This window comes from Scyliorhinus torazame, chromosome 8 (assembly GCF_047496885.1).
Source record: "Scyliorhinus torazame isolate Kashiwa2021f chromosome 8, sScyTor2.1, whole genome shotgun sequence".
NCBI classification, from domain to species: domain Eukaryota; kingdom Metazoa; phylum Chordata; class Chondrichthyes; order Carcharhiniformes; family Scyliorhinidae; genus Scyliorhinus; species Scyliorhinus torazame.
The window spans coordinates 253,191,390-253,216,968 of NC_092714.1; the positions used below are offsets into that span (position 1 = coordinate 253,191,390).

Consider the following 25,579-nt stretch of genomic DNA (forward strand, 5'->3'; position numbering starts at 1 on the left):
AACCCTTTGATTGGCATAATGAGCTGAAATTCCAATGTAATACTGAGAATTGAACTTCCAGTTCCCTGCCTTCATAAACTTCAAATACTAATGCACAAACTGGAAACCATTTTAAAGGGATAATTATTTTTATTTAAGAGATGTTTATGGATGTGACCAAACATATTATAAAATACAATTGGGAAAAGGGCATGAAAATAAAACTAAGTAACTCTTTGAGAGAACTGTACAGAGTAGATGGTTACAATGGTCTCCTGTAATATTCTACGTGAATAGAGTTTATTCTATATGTATTGACATTTTACTTCATGTTCTTATCAGGATAGACTCTACCTCTGCTAACCTCTGCTTTTATGTCAATCTGTTAGCTTTAGGCAGTCCGCCACCTATGCAACCCTCTCGACCTCGGTTTAACCGAGCCATGTCGTTGGATATAAACAGTCAGGGCCAGCCCAATACAGGGCTTGGTCCTCCTCTGAGAAATAGCAGCCCATATGCAATGATGGCAAAGCAAGCAATGATGGCAAACCGGATGGGAGGCAGCCAAGAAAGTTTTGTGGGGAGTCCAGGTATGTTTCCATTTGATCAATTTTCTGAAAAACATTCAAGTTCACAGGGGAAAAACTGTTTAGAAACTTGCTGCTGTTTCCATCTTTCACTTTTTGTTTTTTGCTCTCTTGTCCCAGAAAGAAGAAATGTCATACTGTGTAACAACATCATAAATTGGTTGTTGAAGAATGTGTTTACATTTTGTATAGTATAGAGAGGAAACCTTGTTCAGCCATTACCATTGCTCACCTGCGGGAAGAGACAAGAAAGAACTTTCATTTACAGTGCATTTCTTGACCTCAGGACATCCCAAAGTGCTTCAGAGTCAATGAAATACGTTTGAAATGTACCACTGTTGTAATATAAGAACAGCAGCAGCTAATTTGGGCACAGCATGTTCCCACAAACCTCAATGCAAAAATGACCATATAATCTGTTTTTGTAATGCTGATTTGAGTGATGAATACTGGCCAAGACACTAGGGATAACTCATATTCAAAATAGTGCCACAAGAACTGTGCCCACTTGAGAGGGCAGATGATTATTTCATCTGTCGGACAGATCGATATTCTTCAATTCTTGGTTAAATTATTTGAGAGCTCGTGGAGAAGGTTATGCAAACGTTGTATTCAAATATTTATATATTTATATATTTTACCTGTTAAGGAATGTTATATTAGGTAGAATGCAAATTGGAAGAACTATTAAATTGTTTGCGGTGGGGGTGGGTTTGATTGAATGGGTGTTTTTTTGTCCTGTCCATACTCTTCTGTTCTTTATATTGCCTGTTTGCAATTTTGTTAAGAACTTTTGGTGTACAAAATGATAGAAAAACTTAAATACATTCATGATCCTTTGCAGATAGGGTGGCACGGTGGCGGAGTGGTTAGCACTGCTGCCTCACGGCGCTGAGGACCTGGGGTCAATCCTGGCCCTGGGTCACTTAATGTGCAATTGGCACATTCTTCCTGTCTGCATGGGTCTCATCCCCACAACCTAAAAAGATGTGCAATGTAGGTGAAGTGGCCACGCTAAATTGCCCCTTAATTGGGAAAAAAAAATGAATTGGGTACTCTAAATTAAAAAAAAAAAAAATAATAATCCTTTGTAGATTTGTTTGAGAATCGATATTCCAGTAATTATGCCCATGTGCCTTTCAAAAATTGAGCCGCACTTCAAAGCTTAGATTGACAACTGGGGAATAGGGAATCTGTGCTTGTTCACCATCCAACTGAAATAGTCTTCTCAAAAGAATAGAAGCTTAACTGGGGCTTGACTTGATTTGCAACACCGAGAATCATTTTTTTGTGGCCTCGGGTTCTTTGTCTGTCATTTGTTAAGGCACCCATATACATTCGTAACAGGGTCACTGTGTTCTTTTATTAACTTAAAATTGTGGAATTTGAGGTATTATTTTCCTTGCTTCTACAAGGTAATTACGTACATTAAACTTAAATATCTGAACTGCAAGCCAACGATGACACATTCAACCTTTTCTGATCTATTGTTTGTAATGACATCAAATTTTTCCCCTTTTCACCCCCCCCCCTGGGGGCAATGAACAACTCCTCAAACACAGTCACGAACATCCCTCACCTTGCCTCAAACACGTCCACCAAACTCCGTAACTCATATTTTATCTTTTCTAGCCGAAGGAAATCATACAGGTCCCCCAGCTAGGCCGCTATCCCCGGTGGTGTTGCTGACCACCACTCCAATAAGATCCGTCGCCGGGCAATCAGAGGCAAAGGCCACGATGTCGGCCTTCCTCCTCTCCATTAACTCCGGCTTCTCCGAAACGCCAAATATCGCCACCAAAGAATCCGGCTCCACCTCCTCCCCCACCATCCTTGTTAGGGCCGCAAGCACTCACGCCCAGAATCTCTCTAACTTTTGCAGCCCAAAACATGTGCATGTGATTCGCTGGTCCTTGCCCACACTTCTCACTCATCTGCCACCCATTGGAAGAACCCACTCATTCTCGCCCGAGTCATATGTACCCTGTGTACGACATTGAACTGTATCAGACTCATCCTTGCGCATGAGAAGGTTGCATTTACCCTTTTCAGGGGCTCACTCCATTAGTCCCTTCTCTGCAAGTACCTAAACTCAATCCCTCTCGGGAATTCTACCCTCTCCCTCAATTCCTCCAGATTGGCAAACCCTCCCTCCAGATACAAATCCCTCACCTTGACCACCCCTGCTTCTCTCCACCTCCTATACATGCCCCCCCCCCCCCCCACCGGCTCAAACCTGTGATTCTCACACAACAGCGCTAACACCAACATCCCCTCCATCCTAAAATGCCTCCTCAACTGGTTCCAGTTAATATTATTCTGAAGTCCAGATCATTTCTAAGTATAGCAGTTTTGAGCAGCCCCAGCAAAAGCTGTTGTTGGAACACCACTCATCACCTCTTTCAAGAAGTATTACCCTTTTACCTTCAATCTCTTCCTTCCAACTACCATCCTATCAATGTGGCCAAACTCCCCTTCATTCCACTTGGTATTGCAATAAGGCTTTGCTGTGTTGTCGGTGATGTTTTTTAAATGAAACCTTGACCTGGTGCCCTTCTGTTGAGGTGGATATAAATGAAAAGAAACAAGCAGTTCTTCCAATGTCCTGGCCACCATTTCCCCCTCAACCGATATCCCGAGGAACACAGATATTTGTTGTTTGTGGAATCTTTTATTTCATTGAGATGATGGCTGTTTAATACCAGCTAGGTTGTGTGTAGAATAGATTTAAATATTTGTATAGGTATACAATGTGAACTGATGAGCATTCTATACTTGACATATTTCATTTTCAAATATAATTATGAAAGGAACATTATTCAAATCTTGTTGCTGTTCAGTTAAGAATATGGTATTACTCTGGATTTTGCATGCTTCAAATGCACATTGCATTTCATCAGGTTCACACGGAGGCATGAGCATTGCTCAGCAAACAGCCATGGCAACAGGGGAGTGGGGATTGCCAAACTCTACTGGGAACACAGGACCTAGTTCCTTGATCAGATCAAGCTCAGACTATAGCTCATCTCTGCAAAGAGCTATGGTGGGAAACTCCTCACTTGCAATGCAAATGCGATCTAATGGACAATCTGGTGCAAGAACATTGCTTCAACAACAGATGATGGGACTGAGTAAGTGTTTCTATGCTTTCATTTCTTCCTCCCTCTTGTTGCCCCCTACTCCTTGAGGGTTCACAACTGACACATCACAAATGCACAAGTATGATAGTATTCACTTAGAGGTGAATTCTCCGCTCGTGGGATTCTCCGTTCCGCCAGTAGCGCGCCCCTGCCTGTGGGTTTCCTGGCGGTGTGGGGTGGCCACAATAGGAAATTCCATTGGCCAGCGGCGGGAACAGAGAATCCCGCTGCCAGCGACAGGAGGAGAACATGGCTGAGGAGACGATGAATTCACCCCAAAGACTTTTTATTTGAACTAATCTGTCTCCTCTCCTTTGAACTCGATAAATGTCACACAGGCTCTTTAACTCAACATAAACATTACTCAACTCACAAATTGATTTCCAGTATCACCCTAGCAGAACAGCTGGCCTCTTCTGTGGGGGTACTTCACTGGTCTCAGAGTCCCTGACTTGGGGTCGTCTTCTGCAATAGTTGTTCCCAGAGCTTTTGCTCCAGAGCTGTCGCTCCTGAGGCTTCGACCTGTATATGATTTCTCCAATATTCTAGAACAGTGTTTTTCAAACTTTTCTTCCCGGGACCCACTTTTACCAACCAGCCGACCTTTGGGACCCACGCCGGCCGACCTACTCGACACACCATTTTCCCGTCCCTTTAATGCGACAGGTGAGCCTGCTTGGTCCTCATTATCTCACTTGTTTTCTCATTCAATGTTGCATTTCTGCTAAGGACTTCAGCTAATGGTTTACGTTCTCGCTGCATCCTTTGAAAAAAATTGTCATGAGAATGTCACTTTAAGAAATGTCTGTCTGCTCATGTTACTGCAGTGATGTCAGAGTGTGGGTGGAGCTGAGCTCTGGCTCTGCTTTTTAGTTTCACTTTGAGAAAAGCTTGGGTGTGTCTGTGTTTTCTTGTTTTTGTTTTTTCAGTGTAGGAGCTGAAGCCAGACAAAACGGGTGTACTGTTGATCTCTCTGCCATGAAAAGACTATCTCTTGATCATTTGGTGAATTCAGAATTATAAATGTTTTCAGTAGTGAATGTAAACCTGATGTACTTCTGTTAAAAGGTGTTTCTTTTGTCTTCTGGATGTTGTTTGGGAAGTTATTAAGGATTACTTAGTGTTGTATTCTTTGGGGGTTGTATTTGAATTAATGATTGCTAAGATGTTCACTGTTTTAAAAAGGTTAACTTGAGTTCATAGAATAAACATTGTTTTGCTTTAAAACATACTTTTCCATTTCTGCTGTACCACAGCTGTAGAATGGGCCATGTGCTCCCCATACCACAATCTATTAAAAGTTGCTGGTCAGGTGAGCTCCATGATACACTTTGGGGTTCTCTAAACCCTTGCCCATAACAAAATCAAGAGGTTTGTTCTCACCATGGTTAGTCTTCAAATGAGTCTGAAGTTTTGAGAGTTTTAAACTCTCATTTGCCAGTGCGTTCCAGCATATAATACACATGGGCTTTGCACCCTGATCAGCATTGGCGCATTAACAAAGCCATATCTGGCAGCTATAAAATGGAGGAACCTCTGCTCTGTGATTTCACGCCAAAAGACGTGCAGGGCGTGTGATGTCAGAGTACATGCCGGGAGCGTGGCCTGCTCTCTGCATAGTTTGCATTTAAAAGCCGGTTGCGGCTGGCATTCTCCATTTAAAAGCCGTTTGCGGCCGACATTCTCCATTTAAAAGCCGGTTGCTGCCGACATTCCCCATTTAAATGCTGGTTGCGGCCGACATTCCCCATTTAAATGCCGGTTGCGGCCGACATTCCCCATTTAAATGCCGGTTGCGGCTGGCATTCTCCATTTAAATGCTGGTTGCGGCCGGCATTCTCCATTTAAAAGCCGGTTGCGGCTGGCATTCTCCACTTAAAAGCCGGTTGCGGCTGCCATTCTCAATTTAAAAGCCGGTTGCGGCTGCCATTCTCAATATAAAAGCCCGTGCGGTCGGCGTTCTCAATTTAAATGCCGGTTGCGGCTGCCATTCTCAATTTAAATGCCGGTTGCGGCTGCCATTCTCAATTTAAAAGCCGGTTGAGGCTGGCATTCTCCATTTAAAAGCCGGTTGCGGCCGACATTCCCCATTTAAATGCCGGTTGCGGCTGGCATTCTCCATTTAAAAGCCGGTTGAGGACGGCATTCTCCATTTAAATGCCGGTTGCGGCTGGCATTCTCCATTTAAAAGCCGGTTGAGGCTGGCATTCTCCATTTAAAAGCCGGTTGCGGCTGACATTCCCCATTTAAATGCCGGTTGAGGTTGGCATTCTCAATTTAAAATCCGGTTGCGGCCGGCATTCTCCATTTAAATGCCGGTTGCGGCCGACATTCCCCATTTAAATGCCGGTTGCGGCCGACATTCCCCATTTAAATGCCGGTTGCGGCCGACATTCCCCATTTAAATGCCGGTTGCGGCCGACATTCCTCATTTAAATGCCGGTTGCGGCCGACATTCCCCATTTAAAAGCCGGTTGCGGCCGGCATTCTCCATTTAAATGCCGGTTGCGGCCGACATTCCCCATTTAAAAGCCGGTTGCGGCCGGCATTCACCATTTAAATGCCGGTTGAGGCTGGCATTCTCCATTTAAATGCCGGTTGCGGCCGACATTCCCCATTTAAATGCCGGTTGCGGCCGACATTCCCCATTTAAATGCCGGTTGCGGCTGGCATTCACCATTTAAATGCCGGTTGCGGCCGACATTCCCCATTTAAATGCTGGTTGAGGCTGGCATTCACCATTTAAATGCCGGTTGCGGCCGGCATTCACCATTTAAATGCCGGTTGCGGCCGACATTCCCCATTTAAATGCCGGTTGCGGCTGGCATTCACCATTTAAATGCCGGTTGCGGCCAGCATTCACCATTTAAATGCCTGTTGAGGCTGGCATTCTCAATTTAAAAGCCGGTTGCGGCCGGCATTCCCCATTTAAATGCCGGTTGCGGCTGGCATTCTCCATTTAAAAGCCGGTTGCGGACGGCATTCTCCATTTAAATGCTGGTTGCGGCCGACATTCCCCCTTTTAAAAGCCGGTTGCGACCGACATTCTCCATTTAAATGCCGGATGCGGACGGCATTCTCCATTTAAATGCTGGTTGCGGCCGACATTCCCCATTTTAAAAGCCGGTTGCGACCGACATTCTCCATTTAAATGCCGGATGCGACCGACATTCTCCATTTAAATGCTGGTTGCGGCCGACATTCCCCATTTTAAAAGCCGGTTGCGACCGACATTCTCCATTTAAATGCCGGTTGCGGCCGACATTCCCCATTTAAATGCCGGTTGCGGCTGGCATTCTCCATTTAAATGCTGGTTGCGGCCGGCATTCTCCATTTTAAAAGCCGGTTGCGACCGACATTCTCCATTTAAAAGCCGGTTGCGACCGACATTCTCCATTTAAATGCCGGATGCGGCCGGCATTCTCCATTTTAAAAGCCGGTTGCGACCGACATTCTCCATTTAAATGCCGGTTGCGACCGACATTCTCCATTTAAAAGCCGGTTGCGGCCGGCCTTCTCATGTGATCTGGAACGCCACGACCAATCGCTCCACGACTCTTCTGACACCCGCCCAGGACCCACCCGTGGTCACGACCCGCAGTTTGAAAAACCCTGTTCTAGAATGCTCGATGACATATGTGTAAGACCCTCATGTGGTGAAGTCATTCTTCCAAAAGTATGGCAAACAGGACGCATCTGTTTCATTGGCTCGAAGCAGCTTTCCATCTTAACAGGCTTTGCAACCACAAAGGCCAGGTGACCCTCTTGCGCAGGGTCTGCAAATGTCTGCGGTTGTCTTGTTCTACAGTCCGTTACCCCTTTTTTTGTTATGAAGTTGCTATCTTTTGTTTAATACATTTCTTGAGATTCACCACGGTAGGCCTTGTGTCTGAACACCTGAGGTTTCCATCATTGTGCACTTCTTATTGTAGCTAGAGTCAAAATATTTCTTTACTTGACCAAATTTCCCATCATACAATTTGGTTCAGGAACACTAACATAACCTATTAGAAATAGCTGCATTTGTAATACTCGTAGCTATATAAGATTGACCCCCATCAGACGAAGGTTATGCAAAAATAATGTTTAAAATGGCTTGCGTAAGTTGTAGGCTGCAAATGTCTTCCGATGTCTGTCTATAGTCTGCATAAAGGGAAAGGGTGGGAACCGCGGTGCTAGAGTCTTTATAAAAGACATGATAACAGAACATTTGGAAATTGGACAAAGCCAGAAAGGCAAACCATGCTGAACAAATCTACTGTACTTTTTTGAGGATGTGACTAGTAGTATAGATGAGGGAGAGCCAGTGGATATGGTGGATATGAACCTTCTGGAGACTTTTGATAGGGTCCCCCATGACAGGTTAGTGGGCAAAATTAAAGCACATGGCTAGGGAGTGATGTATTGGCATGGATCGAGAATTTGTTGCCAGACAGGAAACAGAGTGGAAATATTTGTTTTCTTTGCCGAGTGGCAGGCAGTGACTCGGCACTGCAGGGATGTGCTTGTGGCCCAGTTCTTCATGATATATACATTTGACCTCGATGAGGGAACCAAATGTAACATTTCCAAGTTTGCTGACAACAAAACATTGGATGGGATTAAGAGTTGTGAGGGGGAAGCACGGAGGCTGCAAGGTGATTTAGACAAGTTGAGTGAGTGGGTAAACACATGGCAGATGCACTACAATGTGGTTGAATGTGAAGTTATACACTTTAGTGTGAAAAACAAATGATGAGTATTATTTAAATGGTGATATATTGGAAGTGTAGATGTATAAAGGGAACTGGGTGACCTCGTACACCAGTCAATGCAAGTGGCAAGGCAGGTGCAGCAAGTAATTAGGAAGGCAAATGGCATCTTGGCCTTCTTTGCAAGAGGATTTGAGTTCAGAAGTAGAGATCTCTTACTGAAGTTATACAGGGCCTTTGTGAGACCACATCTGGAGCATTGAATGCAGTTTTGGTCTCCCTACATAAGAAAGAATATACTTGCGGGTTGGGGGTCTCGTGTCTCTTGAGGGGTGGTTTCTTTCTGAGCTGATCAGGGAGCCCCAATCTCCGTGGAGCTGGCCGCACCAGCTCTATCAGACCCTGCCCCACCTCAATGACAGCATAAACCACGGCCACTGATTTTTTAATTTCACAGAGGTTCAAGATGTGGACTAAAATCTCGGCTGTGCAGCTGGAACGCTACATGCCGGTTTTAAGTCGGAACCTGACACTGGGTGGGGGGGTGGGGGGGGGGGGGGAGGGAGGGGGGGGGGGGGGAGAGGATATCGTAAGATTCCGCCCTCTGCTCCTATGTTTCAAGGAAGTTTTAAAATGGGCACCAGAGATGTAACAATGTGCTTGTCTACAATGCTACGCCCAGGTTAATGGTCATGTCATTGGAGAAGACGAGGAATACAAGGCACAGGAGAAAGGGCGGAAGGAAAATTGCAGAAGTATCTGAACGGTCTTTTAAGCAACTGTTTCCAATAGGCTTGAGTTGTATTGTAGAGGCAGAGGATCAGATCACAAATCTAGTCTCTTGACTGGAGGTTTAAAAATACATTGTAATTGGGTGGAGGAGTAAGATAGATACGCAAATCTATTTAATTTTACTGTACAGCATCCCGATTATACAAATCTGCAATGTAATTTTTTTCATAAGCATTCTCTTATTATCTAGGACCTTCAGAAATGGATGTGGGCCTTGGAGGTCTGCAGTTTGGACAACAGCAAGGGCCAGCCAATCCAACTGCATCATGGACAGAAGGTGTCCTTCAGATGGAACAAGGAGCCTCGGGCAACCCGAGCAGGTGAGCTTGCTGGTTGTGCTGGGGGAATAATGGTTGTGCCGCTTGTTTTTTGTTTCATAATCGAGGTTCACCTTTTGGAGTAAATATTCATATTACAATCAGCTTGGTCTTTAATTTTTGACGACATCATTTGTGTTCAGTTCAAGCATTCTCAGGTCAGATGTTGCACTAATTAAGAACAGAGTTAAACACTCTACAAGCAACTCCTATTTGACATTTTAATTTCCTATATTTGCTACCTTTCTGGTCACTCTGAAAATTAACAACAAATTACAGGTCATTGCTGTGCACACTGGGAACTATTGTGAGATTCACCAAACTCACTTCATGATTGACAGACTGTCATGCCACCATTTGAATGAGTTCCAACACAGTGCCAACTGTCCCACCTTCTTCTCATTTGTGTCAATTGAAGTTGAACTGGGATGCAGACTGTCCCACGGTCAGTTTCTTTGGCTTCAGGTGGAGTCTAAACACCAAAGGTATGTCGCAATCTATTGAAGTGTTGAGTAAGAGCAATCTGGAGTCATTGTCCTCACAGTTTTCTCTCCTTCCCTCCTTGGCAAGCTTCAAGCATCCGCGCTGAATGGCTCCCTCAGATTGGGCGGCTGAGATTGGAAACTTATGTAGCCAGGGAACGGAGCTTGTGTCTAGGTGCCCTGTGGAACAGTGTGCAGCTCTACTTGCCGGCTGATTTTCTTTGGTTCAATTTTCAAAGTATTTCTGCTAAAGGGAGGTAATTACAGTATATGGAACTACTTGTGGACCTCCTTAGGGATACTCACTCCATTGTGACGAGAGCATGGCTGTGGAATTACTTTTAGATTGCTCTCCCAAAGAGCCGACATAGACACAATAGATGCATGGGTTTCTGTGCCATTAACTTCTCTGGTCTGAGAATCTGAGCTGCTAACGTGATAAAACAAGGAAAGCTAACCTATAATTCACCAATGGTCTACAGTGAAAGAGGTTGCAGATTTTGGTCAGAGTCTCGGGGTCTGTGGAATTCATTGCCACAGAGGGCGGTGGAGGCCGGGACGTTGAGTGTCTTTAAGACAGAAGTTGATAAATTCTTGATTTCTCGAGTAATTAAGGGCTATGGAGAGAGAGCGGGTAAATGGAGTTGAAATCAGCCATGATTGAATGGTGGAGTGGACTCGATGGGCCGAATGGCCTTCCACTCCTATGTCTTATGGTTCATATGTAGTAATACAGCCATGTATACTATTCCCTCCTTCCCCAAATTAATGTTTGCTTGCGATCAATCTATACTGTTGGCACCTGCAATAATGCATTTGGCTTTAAATACTGTCTGTTACAGGCAGCCATTTGGAAGCTCCCTGGATGATCTTCTTTGCCCTCCCACTACTGCAGAAGCTCAAAATGATGAAAAAGCGTTACTGGATCAATTAGACACACTGCTGAGCAATGCGGATGAAATGGGTCTGGAAGAAATTGACAGGGCGTTAGGAATTCCAGATCTTATCAGTCAGGTACCACAATCAAACTTTTCTGTTTTGTATTTTTCTTTTATTGACCTGTAGCAGTGACTAAGTGATATGAGAGCTGGGGAATGGTAAACAACCATTTGTACATTGTGCTGCCATTGACAGCTTTATTTTTGGGGACTTCATGGCTAGATGCAGGTTGTACCCATCAATGTAACCCAGTCTCAATAAAGCTCCTTGACAGCACAATGTACCAGTCCGAGATAACTTTCTGGGGAATATTTATTTTCTTTTTGGTAGCACATGTACAGAAAGAGATAAATTGTGAAACCAAGGGAGTATAAGGGTTCATTTTTACCTAAAGTCTAGTCTTTCTTTTATTTAGTTAATTAACTTAAAAGTTGCTGTTTGGTTTAGAAGAAGGTGAATTTTCAATCAGCTTCAAACAAAGGTTCTACTTATAGGTATTTGTAGCTGGAGCTTGTTAATTAGTTAATTGGATTAGGCCACTTTTCAGAGGCTAGAGTCACAGTATAAAAGTGATTCCCTACAGTGCAGACTTTGTTTGCACTGAGTGCTGTATTTGGTGCATTTGAGTGCTATAGTGAGAGTTTGGTGACTGAGGGGGCGCTGTATTTGGTGCATTTGAGTGCTATAGTGAGAGTTTGGTGACTGAGGGAGTTAGGTGAGGAGGGAGTAAGGTGCTCCTTTCATTTCGTTTCCTACATTTCCGCAGAGAGCGAGAAGGGGCCAGGAGTTTACAGAGAGTGCAGCTGACTGGGATCAGAGTCAGAGGGCGGAGGTCCAGTTGGTCCACAGGGTAGTTATATTCTGTAAGGTAAGAGGGGATGGAGGCTAGGCCAGTTGCATGCTCCTCCTGTAGGATGTGGGTGGTGAGGGTGTCCCCGCTGACTATACCTGCAGGAAGTGCACCCAACTCCAACTCCTCAGAGACCGTGTTAGGGAGCTGGAGCTGGATGAACTTCGGATCATCCGGGAGGCAGAGGGGGTGATAGAGAGGTGTTACAGGGAGGTAACCACACCCAAGGTACAGGACAAGAGTAGCTGGGTTACAGTCAGGGGAAAGAAAACAAACAGGCAGACAATGCAGGGATCCCTCGTGGCCGTTCCCCTTCAAAACAAGTATACCGTTTTGGATGCTGTTGGGGGCGGGGGGGGATGACCTACCGGGAGAAGGCCCTAGCGGCCAGGTCTCTGGCACTGAGTCTGGCTCTGGGGCTCAGAAGGGAAGGGGGGAGAATAGAAAAGCAATAGTAGTCGGAGATTCAATGGTTAGGGGAATAGATAGGAGATTCTGTGGTCGCGAGCGACACTCCCGGAAGGTATGTTGCCTCCCGGGTGCCAGGGCCAGGGATGTCTCGGACCGTGTCTTCAGGATCCTTAAGGGGGAGGGGGAGCAGCCAGAAGTCGTGTGCACATTGGTACCAACGACATAAGTAGGAAAAGGGGTGTGGAGGTAATAAACGAGTTTAGGGAGTTAGGCTGGAAGTTAAAAGCCAGGACAGACTGAGTTGTCACCTCTGGTTTGTTGCCGGTGCCACGTGATAGCGAGGCTAGGAATAGGGAGAGAGTGCAGTTGAACAAGTAGCTGCAGGAATGGTGTAGGAGGGAGGGCTTCAGGTATTTGGATAATTGGAGCGCATTCTGGGGAAGGTGGGACCTGTACAAGCAGGACGGGTTGCATCTGAACCAGAGGGGCACCAATATCCTGGGAGGGAGGTTTTCTAGTATTCTTAGGGAGGATTTAAACTAATTTGGCAGGGGAATGGGAACCGGATTTGTAGTCCAGCAACTAAGGTAGCCGATATTCAGGACGCCAAAGCGTGTAGTGAGGCAGTGGGGAAGGGAAAACTGACAAAGGAGAGTACTTGCAGGCACGGAGATGGGTTGAAGTGTGTATACTTCAACGCAAGAAGCATCAGGAATAAGGTGGGTGAACTTGGATAGAAGAGGGGCAGAAATGGTTGTTGGAGGTCCCTGGTTATAGATGTTTCAATAAGATTAGAGAGGGTAGTAAACGAGGTGGGGGGGGGGTGGCATTGTTAATTAGAGATAGTATAACAACTGCAGAAAGGCAGTTCAAGGAGTATCAGCCTACTGAGGTAGTATGGGTTGAAGTCAGAAATAGGAAAGGAGCAGTCACCTTGTTAGGAGGTTTCTATAGGCCCCCAAATAGTAGCAGAGATGTGGAGGAACAGATTGGGAAACAGATTTTGGAAAGGTGCAGAAGTCAGGGAAGTAGTCATGGGTGACTTCAACTTCCCAAACATTGAGTGGAAACTCTTTAGATCAAATAGTTTGGATGGGGTGGTGTTTGTGCAGTGTGTCCAGGAAGCTTTTCTAACACCGTATGTAGATTGTCCGACCAGAGGGGAGGCCATATTGGATTTGGTACTTGGTAATGAACCAGGGCAAGTGATAGATTTGTTAGTGGGGGAGCATTTTGGAAATAGTGACCACAATTCTGTGACTTTCACTTTAGTAATGGAGAGGGATAGGTGCGTGCAACAGGGCAAGGTTTACAATTGGGGGAAGGGGAAATACGATGTTGTCAGACAAGAATTGAAGTGCATAAGTTGGGAACATAGGCTGTCAGGGAAGGACACAAGTGAAATGTGGAACTTGTTCAATGAACAGGTACTACGTGTCCTTGATATGTATGTCCCTGTCAGGCAGGGAAGTGATGGTCGAGTGAGGGAACCATGGTTGACAAGAGAGGTTGAATGTCTTGTTAAGAGGAAGAAGGAGACTTATGTAAGGCTGAGGACACAAGGTTCAGACATGGCGCTGGAGGGATACAAGATAGCCAGGAGGGAACTGAAGAAAGGGATTAGGAGAGCGAGGGGGCATGAACTATCTTTGGCGGATAGGATCAAGGAAAACCCCAAGGCCTTTTACACATATGTGAGAAATATGAGAATGACTAGAGCGAGGGTAGGTCCGATCAAGGACAGTAGCGGGAGATTGTGTATTGAGTCTGAAGAGATAGGAGAGGTCTTGAACGAGTACTTTTCTTCAGTATTTACAAATGAGGGGCCGTATTGTTGGAGAGGGCAGTGTGAAACAGACTGGTAAGCTCGAGGAAATACTTGTTAGGAAGGAAGATGTGTTGGGCATTTTGAAAAACTTGAGGATAGACAGGTTCACCGGGCCTGACGGGATATATCCAAGGATTCTATGGGAAGCAAGAGATGAAATTGCAGAACCGTTGGCAATGATCTTTTCGTCCTCACTGTCAACAGGGGTGGTACCAGGGGATTGGAGAGTGGCGAATGTCGTGCCCCTGTTCAAAAAAGGGACTAGGGATAACCCTGGGAATTACAGGCCAGTTAGTCTTATTTCGGTGGTAGGCAAAGTAATGGAAAGGGTACTGAAGGATAGGATTTCTGAGCATCTGGAAAGACACTGCTTGATTAGGGATAGTCAGCACGGATTTGAGAGGGGTAGGTCTTGCCTTACAAGTCTTATTGAATTCTTTGAGGAGGTGACCAAGCATGTGGATGAAGGTAAAGCGGTGGATGTAGTGTACATGGATTTTAGTAAGGCATTTGATCAGGTTCCCCATGGTAGGCTTATGCAGAAAGTAAGGAGGCATGTGATAGTGGGAAATTTGGCCAGTTGGATAAAGAACTGGCTAACGGATAGAAATCAGAGAGTGGTGGTGGATGGCAAATATTCAGCCTGGATCCCAGTTACCAGTGGCGTACCGCAGGGATCAGTTCTGGGTCCTCTGCTGTTTGTGATTTTCATTAATGACTTGGATTAGGAAGTTGAAGGGTGGGTCAGTAAATTTGCAGACGATACGAAGATTGGTGGAGTTGTGGATAGTGAGGAGGGCTGTTGTCGGCTGCAAAGAGATATAGATAGGATGCAGAGCTGGGCTGAGAAGTGGCAGATGGAGTTTAACCCTGAAAAGTGTGAGGTTGTCCATTTTGGAAGGACGAATATGAATGCGGAATACAGGGTTAATGGTAGAGTTCTTGGCAATGGGGAGGAGCCATGAGACGAGTCCTCATCAAACGTCATTTCTGCCACCGTAATACTGTCCTTGACTAACAATGCCACCCCTCCCCCTCTTTTACCACCTTCCCTGAGCTTACTGAAATATCTAAATCCCAGCACCTGCAACAACCATTCCTGTCCCTGCTCTATCCATATCTCCGAAATGGCCACAACATCGAAGTCCCAGGCACCAACCCATGCCGCAAGTTCACCCACCTTATTCCGGATGCTCCTGGCATTGAAGAAGACGCACTTTAAACCACCTTCCTGCCTGCCGGTACACTCCTGCAACTTTGAAACCCTACTCATGACCTCACTACTCTCAGCCTCCTGTATACTGGAGCTACAATTCAGGTTCCCAAGCCCCTGCTGAACTCGTTTAAACCCTCCCGAAGAGCATTAGCAAATTTCCTCCCCAGAATATTCTACCCCTCTGGTCCAGGTGCAGACCATCCCGTTTGTAGAGGTCCCACTGGCCCCAGAATGAGCCCCAATTATCCAGAAATCTGAAACCCTCCCTCCTGCACCATCCCTGTAGCCACGTGTTCAACTCCCCTCTCCCTATTCCTCGTCTCGCTATCACGTGACACGGGTAACAACCCAGAGATAATAACTCTGTTCGTCCTAGATCTAAGTTTCCACCCTAGCTCCCTGAATTCCTGCCTTACATCCCCATCCCTTTTCCTACCTATGTCTATGGTGCCTGTGTGGACCACGACTTGGGGCTGCTCCCCCTCCCCCTTAAGGATCCCGAAAACACGATCCGAGACATCACGCACCCTGGCACCTGGGAGGCAACACACCAACCGTGAGTCCCTCTCGTTCCCACAGAATCTCCTGTCTATCCCCCTAACTATGGAGTCTCCAATGACTAATGCTCTACTCCTCTCCCCCCTTCCCTTCTGAGCAACATGGACAGACTCTGTGCCAGAGACCTGTACCCCATGGCTTAACTCTGGTAAGTCGTCTCCCCCCACTGCTTCCTCCCAGCCCCTCTCACCGTCACCCATCTATCCTTATTCTTCGGAGTACATCCCTGAAGCTTCTATCTATGACCACCTCTGCCTCCTGAATGATCCGAAGTTCATCCAACTCCAGCTCCAGTTCCCTAACGCGGTTTCTGAGGAGCTGGAGATGGGTGCACTTCCCACAGATGAAATCAGCAGGGACACTGACAGCGTCCCTCACCTCAAACATTCTGCAGGAGGAACATTGCACTACCTTCCCTGTCATCCCCTCTAGATAAAAAAAAAAGAAAGAAAGAGCTTACCTGTTACTCACTCCCCTTCTCAGCAAGCACTCACTCAGCAACCTCTGCGCCCCGCACGATAACACCTGAGGGAAAATAAATAAAAAATACTTACCAGTCACCAGCCAATTCCTTACCTGCAGGCTGATTAATCTAGGACAAAGGTTCGGGACAACATCGTGGGCCGAAGGGCCTGTTTTGTGCTGTATTTTTCTATGTTCTATGTTCTAAATTAGCAAGTGGTTGGACCTTTCTTGTGCAATTGCGTTCTATATCCATTGTCAGGCAATGCAGATCATGATATTCAAATTACAGACCTTCCTTGCTTCAACTGCATGTTGTATCCTGCATTTCCTCCATCTCCTCCCCATCTTTCAGGCCTAAAGTTGCCGGTATTAATTTCAAATTGATTGCTACTCGTCTTCGTAGACTTGGTCTGTTGGTCCTGTGTCTGTGTCATGGGGTAAACAAATAGTTGTTGGCAGCAAAGTTGAGCTGATGTTGGGAATTTAAGTAAGGAAATGGAGTGCGTCTCATTTCATCAGTGTAGTAGTTCATTCATAAATAATTTCACTGATGTACAATGGCCAGGTTTCTGTATTGATGGGGAGTAATGTAAATTGATGTGGGAGTAGCAAAAGGATCAATTTCCCAAAAGGATCTAAATGATGGTGTATATTGATGATTGGCCTTCCTGATTCCAACCCATATAAATGTCTTTAAGTTTTGAAATATTGATGATTAAATTTGTATCAAATAAGCATTTGTAAAATACCTACAGGCTCAATACTTAGGATAAGCATTTGTTTCATAATTAAAATGCATGCGCAATTTGAGTTTTTAAACCTTAAAAAGTATAATTTGTTGCCATAGTCATTCAGTTTTTAAAAAAACTTTCAATTTCACAAGTGCTGCTTTGGCAGATGGCCACAGGGCAAGTATGAGTATATCTATACGTTAAATTTGATAATATTAGTGCCATAATGAAATATGTTTAAAAATCTGGCTCACCAAACTTGCTACCAGGTGCAAGATCATTTATGGTCTCAAGTGCAGTGTACCGTTGCCTTTTGTATCCGCGTGTACAGCTGAAAGGATTCTCGTGGCTTTTACTCTTATTTAGATGCCGTAAAGGAAATCAAAGTCGATAAATGTGCTACTGTATTCAATTGGAGATTGCAGAGAGCACTCCATTTTGCCAGTTATTTTCAGTGTCAAATATGGGGTAGAAAATGCCCAGCTGTGGAACTGTGGCCCATGCTTCAAGGAAAAAGGAAATGTGTTCAATGCCATATTGGCTTGAATGAAATTCAAAGATCGCTGGAGATTGTTTTATGCAAGAATTTGCCGTCTTGCATATACTAATGAGGTGTCTTAACCTGTTTCTAACATCCCCGCTCTGAAATTGGTCGGCACTTAACCTGCACGTGATCGAACTAGTTTTACAGGCTCTCCAGCAGACTACGCTCGTCCTGCTTGCTGCCTTCTCAAGACCAGTTTGACAGTCGCTGTCAGCAGTCAAACTGGTTAATCTCATTCTAAAAGTGATCAGCAAACTGCCCACATGGCACCTGCAGATTGCTGGTCCTCTGATAATGGGGCTGAGAGACGAATTTGCATTCTTCAGCCAACCCCTTAAGGGGGGTGTTGCAATTGCACCTCCAAATTTCAGTTCATGGTTGGAGGGTAACCAATTTTCCCCCTTTGGATTTTGCTGAAACTGGATAACTAAATCAGGTCTGCTAAATCCTTCCTTTTATTTGTACTGTGAAGTTTAACAAGCATTTGGAAAAATGTCAAAGAACAGACATTGATGTGAAGGACATCAGCTAAAGGTTTTTTTAAATGTAGCAATCCAAACCTGTCTGACTTATTCGCCACTTTATATGTGAAGTTTTTGTAAAGCAAGGTTAGTTATAGTGTTGTATCAGATGAACTGATTGATAGACTGATGGTGCATTGCACTAACATGAAATAAAGAATTTGAATCTGCGAAAGAGAATAGAGATGGAAAATTTGGATACTTTCACCGTTAGTTAAGGTTTTATAGAATGAATTGATTTAACCCTTATTATTTTTGCTGTCTAGGCTCAACCTCTTGAGGCGCACTCAGAACTGTTCTCGGGGCAAGACGCGACCATGATGTTGGAACAAAAAACTATATATGGTCAACCATTTCCATCCCAGCCTGGTCCAGTACAGGGGTGTTATCCTTCCATGCAGGGCCAGCAACCGGGCTTTAACCCCATGATGAATCAAATGGGTCAACAAGGCAGCTTCCCCCTTAACAACATTCATGCCAGAGCAAACTTTGCCCGGCATCGCATGATGAATGCTTCTGCTCCCAAACAACTCAGATTGCAACTTCAACAGAGGTTACAAGGCCAGCAGCAGGTAAGAGCAGCTTGTGCTGTGAATCACATTGTTGAACATGTTTTTAGACCGTTTCAAAATTTAATTCTTGATCACGTAGATGGAGGATGTGGGTTAGAAGTTGCACACTGGTAGTTTGAACCCTACACCAGAACAGGTAGGCTAGAGGCTCAATATTGGGCTTGGGTATATTGGATTGGCAAGCTGTGGACAACTGCTAGGTATGTCCAGCAAGCCCTCAAATAGGTCTTGGGAGAGCGATAGAAAGGGGTTTGTGAGAGGAAGTAAATCACACACACACACACACACACACACACACACACACACACACACCTCCCTCCCAACAGCTAGCAGTGGCCAATTCCTTAAAGTATGATAAAGTTGCCATTTACGGTAGAACCTTTCAATTGACCACCTCATAGTATACTTGACCTCCTCGAGGTGCAAAAACTCCAAGTCACCGAGCCACGCCGAGGCGCTAGATGGTGCCACCAGTCTCCAACTCAGGAGGATTCGCCTCCCGAGGTGAATGCCAGGACACCTGCCCCCATATCCATCCACAATTCCGGCAGGTTCGATACCCCAAATCTAGCCACTAAAGGTCAGAGCTCCAGCTCCATATTCAGGATTGCCGATTATGGTGCTGAAAAGAGAGACCGAGAAACCCACAAGCTTGGGACGGGACCAGAACATGTGCGTGTGGTTTGAGGGCCCTTTCCAACAGCCCTCGCACCTTTCAACCCCCGCAAAGAAACAACTCATTCTGGCATTTGCCCTAAAAACTATCATGAGCTGGATCAGGCTCAGCCTCGCACAGGATGATGTGGCATTCGCCCTGCGGAGGGACCCACTCCGCACTTACTCCTCCAGTATGGGTCCCAGCTCCTCCTTCCATTTCACCTTCACCCCTCCACCAAGACCAACTTTTTCCCCAAAAATCCGTCCTTAGATGCCGGATGTACTACCATCTTCCAACGCCAAACAGGAAAGAATCTTAGCCAATAAGGTTGAAGGTGGCGCCACTGGAAATATTGACAACATCCCTTGAACAAAATTTCAAACCTGGAGATACCCCGAGGCCCCATACATTCCAGGTGACTAACCTTGTTGGGGGTGTCTCCCCCACTCTTGCCCTCAAGTCATCCATTTCCACCCTGATGCATCATTTCCTTCGTACAAATTCCTGGGTTCCAGGCCCACATAAGATGGCCACCAGCCCCATCCCAAAGATGAGCCAAAGAAAATCCCTGGTCGCTGCTGGCTCTACCCTTCCTCCCAGAGTCTCCTCCCTCCCCAACCAGTCATGCAGACTACCTGCCGCCTTCGCTAACCCCATCCCCTTCACCAAACAAACAACCACCACTGGCCAACGAGTTGCAGCCCCTCCCTCCACTCTGCTCCCATTCACTAGCTACTTCTGCTTTCTAGTAAGGTATTTCCCACCCAAGATCCCCCTCCAAAAATGCCAGCCATAAACAGCAGCCTAATCCCTCCCTTCCCACCCCACCCACACAAGTGCCCAAGCCCTGGCATCCTAACTATCCTCCTCTTCCCCAACCGATACCCGTTGAAACACCACTTTTACAACCCTAACATCTAAGAAAAAATAATCAATGATAAGAAAAACATGAGCACATTGGAATACAACATCAACAGCCCCTCCCTGATCCATGTCTCAGACAAAGTCCACATCCGCCCTCCTCAAACAGATCCCAGTTCCTTCTCTCTGACAAAGGCTTCTGCCTGCTCCTGAGAGTCAAAGAAATGATCCTTTGAGTCCATCATTACACTCAGTTGCGCCAGGTGCACCACCCCAATCTGCACTTTTCTGTAAACACTGCCTTTGCCTTGTCTCTTTGCCAGCTCGGTCCAATGTCCTGGTAGATAGCACCATGTGCCCATCCCAGTCAATGTTGCGGCTCTTCCTTGTCCACTCCAGGACCCACTACTTCCTCTGGAAACTGAGAGTGGATAATCACCGTCCTGCGGTGGCTCATTCGTCCGTGGCTTCTGCCGGAGTGCCCCATGGGCTCTCTCCAACTCTGGAGGGGAGAACACCTCATCCTCTCCCACCATCCAGGAGAACATCTCCGAGAATTACATGGTTGGCCTCGAGCCCTCCGCTCCCTCCAGCAGCCCCACTATCCTGAGGTTCAAGCGCCTCTATCTGTTCTCCAGATCCTTCAGTTTTGCCCTTGTTATTCTCTGCCGCGAACAGCAACTCTGCTTCAAATGAGACTAACCATCTCTCATAGCTGCGACATGGTGTCCTCCATGCCCTCCAACATCTCGACCTGCTCTTTCACCACCTTCGAGGTCTTACCCAGCTGCTCTCGGATTGGGCCCAATGCCGCCTCGATAGTGACTTTAAAGAATTTTTTCATCTCTTTACCCTGCCGCTCAAACTGCTTGTCCATCTATTTTCCAAATTTTTCCAGCTCCTGCGCCATCTCCACTTCTAGCATGACCACTATAATAGGCACGGCGCCTCCGCCATCTTTACTCCTTCAGATTCCTTCGGACTACCAACCTAGGTTTTCTTCGCAACGGGCTTCTTCATTGAACCTTTTGACATAACTCCTTCAAGCACATGTTCCTTAAATCAGCCAACCAGGTTGGATACACAAATCCCCCCGGAAAATGGGCAAAAGCGATCAAAAAAACAAAGACCCCGGATGGAGCCACCTTTCGTGCAATTTGCTCTTGCGGGCCATCACCGGAAGTCATCCAAATGAAACAGAGTTAACCCTTCAAATCAAATATAACTCTTCAGAACAAAAGATAGGAGAAATGTAATGGGCTTAAGGTGTTGAAAGGTGGGAAGAGGAGGAAGAACAAAAGGGAAAGCCTGGGATGGAGCACGAGAGATTAAATGACAACGATTTGATGGAACAAAAAAACAAAGGAAGTGGTAATGGCAGTAGTAAAGAAACAAAGCATTTGTCCAGAGTGAGCGTAAAAGCAACACTATTCAGGTCAGCAACTGATTTTTAAAAAAATAATCTAAATGGGGACAGAGTTCATGATCTGAAATCGTTGAAATCAATGTTGAATCCAGAAGGCTGCAAAGTGCCTAATTGGGAGATGGGATTCTGTTCCCTGATCTTTGCATTGAGCTTCATTGGAACACTGCAGCAGGCCAAGGACAGAAACAAGTGTGAGAACATGGTGGTGAATCAAAATGGCAAGCAAGCGGAAGCTCTTGTGAACTGAGCAGAGATGTTTTGTAAAGTTGTCACCCAATGAGTTTGATATCCCCAATGCAGAGGCCACATTATGCACAGTAAATGCAGTAGACTAAATTGAAAGTACAAGTAAATAATTTCTTTACTTCTAAACTGCAGTAACTCATTGCCTGCAGATGTCTCTTTATGATTTGTTGGTTAGGCCAGATCCGAACCTCCTTTTATAAAAAAAAAAAAAATGCAGCTAGCCCAACTCCAGCTGGGTGTAGTCCAAACCCATTTGACAAAGGAGGTACAAAAGGGTGTTTCTGATCTTATTTATGTATGCTAGGTATCCAGTGTCTTTTCAACTTGGACCTTTGAGGTTTAAACCAAGATTGGAGGAGGTGCATTTCTGGCTCTAAATGTTTGGGACTCATTTTACACCTGTACAATAGACACCGCATCAATGAACTTCTCGGCCATATTCGTTGTCCTGCTCCATAATTCTGTTTTTTTAATTTCTTCTTTTCATTGCAGTAATCTTTCTGACACTATGGGCGGGATTCTCCCATGCGGGGCGTGGGGTCCCGGCGGGAGGAATGGCGTGAACCACTCCGCACCTTCAGGGGCTAGGCCCGCCCCGGAGTGGTTGGCACCCGCCGGCCGGCGGGATAGGGGCCTGGCGCCACGCCAACCGGCGCCGAAGAGCTTCCGCCGGTCAGCGCGAGTCGGTGCATGCGCGGGAGCATCAGTGCGTGTTGGCATCATCCCCGCGTATGCGCACAGGGATTCACTTCCGCATCGGCCATGGCGGAGGACCACAACAGCCGATGCGGAAGGAATAGAGTGCCCCCACTGCACAGGCCCGCCCGCGGATTGGTGGGCCCCGACTGCGGGCCAGGCCACTGTGGGGACACCTCCCGGGGCAAAATCCCCCGCGTCCCCACCAGGAACCCCGGAGCCCGTCCACGCCGCCAGGTCCTGCCGGTAAGGGATCTACTCTGATTTACGCCAGCGGGACCGGCTACAGGCGGGTGGGACTTCGGCCCATTGCGGGCCGGAGAATTCGGGCGGACCCGGCGCCCATTGAGTTGCGCCGGACCCCGCAATTCTCCGAGGTGGGTGGTGCGACTCACGCCACACCGTTTTTTGGGGGGGGCGGGAGAATTGGGAGGACGGCGGGGGGTGGGATAATTGGGAGGACGGCGGAGGTGGGATAATTGGAAGGATGGCGGGGGTGGGATTCACACCGACCCCCGGCGATTCTCCCACCCGGCGGGGGTCGGAGAATCCCGCCCTATTAATTCTCAGTGAACCTAGATTTTAGGTTGTTTAATGAATTGAAAATTCAACTTGGAATCATAGAATTGTTACAGGACAGAAAAAGGCCATTCAACTCGCTGTGTCTGTTGTTATGGGCGATGCGTTTTGAGAACCCCAAAATGTATCATGATGTTCAACCAACCTCTCCCTTTAATGTATTTGTTGCTTTACCTAGCACACGGCTTGTTCCCTCTGAGTGGGATTACAATTATGGACACGTGGGTTTTTAAACACAAAACAATGTTTATTCCATGAACTCAACTTAACATCTTAAATAAACATTGGATCTCTTAACACCCCTTACTTCAAAGAAAATATTGCAACAGTAAATAATTCCTCAAAATGTTCCTTCAAACCTCCAAGAGACTTAACACCTTTAAACAGAATCTCATCAGGTTAAAGGCTTTACTATTATGAGTTTAAATCACCCTAATGATCCAGAGATGAGATGAAATGAAATGAGAATCGCTTATTGTCACAAGTGGGCTTCAAATGAAGTTACTGTGAAAAGCCCCTAGTCGCCACATTCCAGCGCCTGTTTGGGGAGGCTGTTACGGGAATTGAACCGTGCTGCTGGCCTGCCTTGGTCTGCTTTCAAAGCCAGCGATTTAGCCCTGTGCTAAACAGCCCCCGCTTTCATGCTTTCATGGCAGAGATACAGCTCACTGCAAACACAGACACTCCCAAGCTCTTTTCAAACTGCAAAACTAAACTGCAAAATGGCTGACCTGACCTCAGTTCCACCCACTCTCTGACATCACTGTTTTCTTAAAGGTCCATTGCTTAAACATCCATGCCTTGAAGGTACTTTCACATGACACTATGCTGGCATTTTGAGGGAGCAGTTCATCTCATGCCACTCCCCTGCCTTCTCCTTGTAGTCAGCACATTCTTCCTTTTCAGGACAGAATCCAATTCCCTCTTGAATGCCTCATTGAAGCTGCCTCAGCCATTCTGCCAGGCAACGCATTCCCACTTGGCTGCGTGGAAGAGGATTTTCCTAATATTTTCATTGCTTTTTTTTGTTAATCATCTTCAATCTGTGTCCTCTATTCTTTATTCTTCCATCACTAGGAGCAGTTTCTCCTCTCCTATACTATCCAGACCACCCCCCCCCCCCCCCCCCCCGCCCATGATTTTGAATACCTCTATCAAATCTCCTCTCACCCTTCTCTCTCCAAGGTGAATGGTCCCAAATCTTCCAACCTATCTAGGTAACTGAAGATCTGCATCCCTGGAACCATTCTTGTGAATCTTTTCTGCACCCTCTCTTATGCCTTTAAGTTCTTTTGGACTTTGAAGTGGTAAGCTGATTTAGCTTGCAATTTGGTACCCCTATTTCTGCCCCATTTGACCATTGAAGATGTACAGTATCTTTCTTGTCAACATTCTTAATATGATCTGTTATGAAGATATTCAAATAATCAAGGAGAGGAAATATGGGGATTATGCACCCGCACTGCTGAGTTCTTTGTACCTCATTCCAGCTGATCACAGAGCTAGAATCTGATGTAAGGAGCAAATATTGCCAGAGTGAATTTGCAGAGAACCGCAATCTTCACAGCCAGTTAGTGTGGTGTGATTTTTCTCCCCCACTGTGTTGCACTACTGGTGAGGTTTTCTCTTTCAAACCTGGATGTCATTGTGAGGCCCTGTTGCTTGCTGGCATTAATGGATTTCAATAGGTTCGTTAAAATCAACGTCCTTAAAACATTAGATTTGCTGTGTTCTTTGCAATTGAATAGAGGACACTTTTGTACCCATAATTCCTCAAGCATTCTCCTTCCCTGTAGCTGCTATGATTTGGGCAATTAGATACAGAGAAGGTGTCAAAACTTATCTCCGCCTTATGAAGGAAAATCTACTGTTTGATTTCTTGATCTTAAACTGCCTGGTCAGTTTGAATAGCATTGCTACAGTTAAATACTGTATGACAACTCCTGTTCTTGATAATTGAGTTGAGCTCAGTTGATTGTCATCACTCAATCTTGTGACAAATTATGACTTCTCCAACTGTGTAGAAAATACAAGAGAATGATGCAGCATTGATGTGGGATGCTTTTCTATTTGAATTGGAATTAGAAAGACATTTGAAATTTATGTTTTGAAGCTTATGAATCCAAACCGTCCGTCCCTTGGAGTAAAGCTAGAAAATCCCAATACAGTCAATCCAGCTCATCGACAAGGCATACCACAGCAAATGGTGGCACAGGTAAGTGTTTCATATATTTGTGTGTTTGGTGTATAAAATAAGTGGTCTCCCTCCATAGGGCAATTTCTTCAGTTGTATGGGGTGTGTGAATTGCGAAACGTGAATAGTTTTTCTGAAGTTGAGCGTGCATAATATATATATTTTATCTGATGAGGCTGTGATATAATGAATCTGCTGAATAAACTTCTAATGACTTCTAACCAAAGCTCCCTCAAAGTTAATTTTGGAATGCGCTTGTTTACATGCGTGGGTGCTTTAAATTTTTTGCATGGCCA

At 45.7% G+C, this 25,579-nt stretch overlaps 1 protein-coding gene across 7 annotated transcripts in view; it reads left to right on the forward strand.

The window, feature by feature from the left end:
* Positions 1-25,579, forward strand: part of LOC140428543 (nuclear receptor coactivator 3-like) — a 326,952-nt gene that overhangs the window by 285,424 nt on the left and 15,949 nt on the right. For all 7 annotated transcript variants that reach the window (XM_072515140.1, XM_072515137.1, XM_072515136.1 and 4 more), the window contains 6 exons: positions 369-569; positions 3,467-3,697; positions 9,380-9,509; positions 10,831-11,002; positions 18,318-18,623; positions 25,203-25,304. In XM_072515140.1, the coding sequence (XP_072371241.1) occupies positions 369-569; positions 3,467-3,697; positions 9,380-9,509; positions 10,831-11,002; positions 18,318-18,623; positions 25,203-25,304 (1,142 nt within the window). The remainder of the gene's footprint in view (positions 1-368; positions 570-3,466; positions 3,698-9,379; positions 9,510-10,830; positions 11,003-18,317; positions 18,624-25,202; positions 25,305-25,579) is intronic.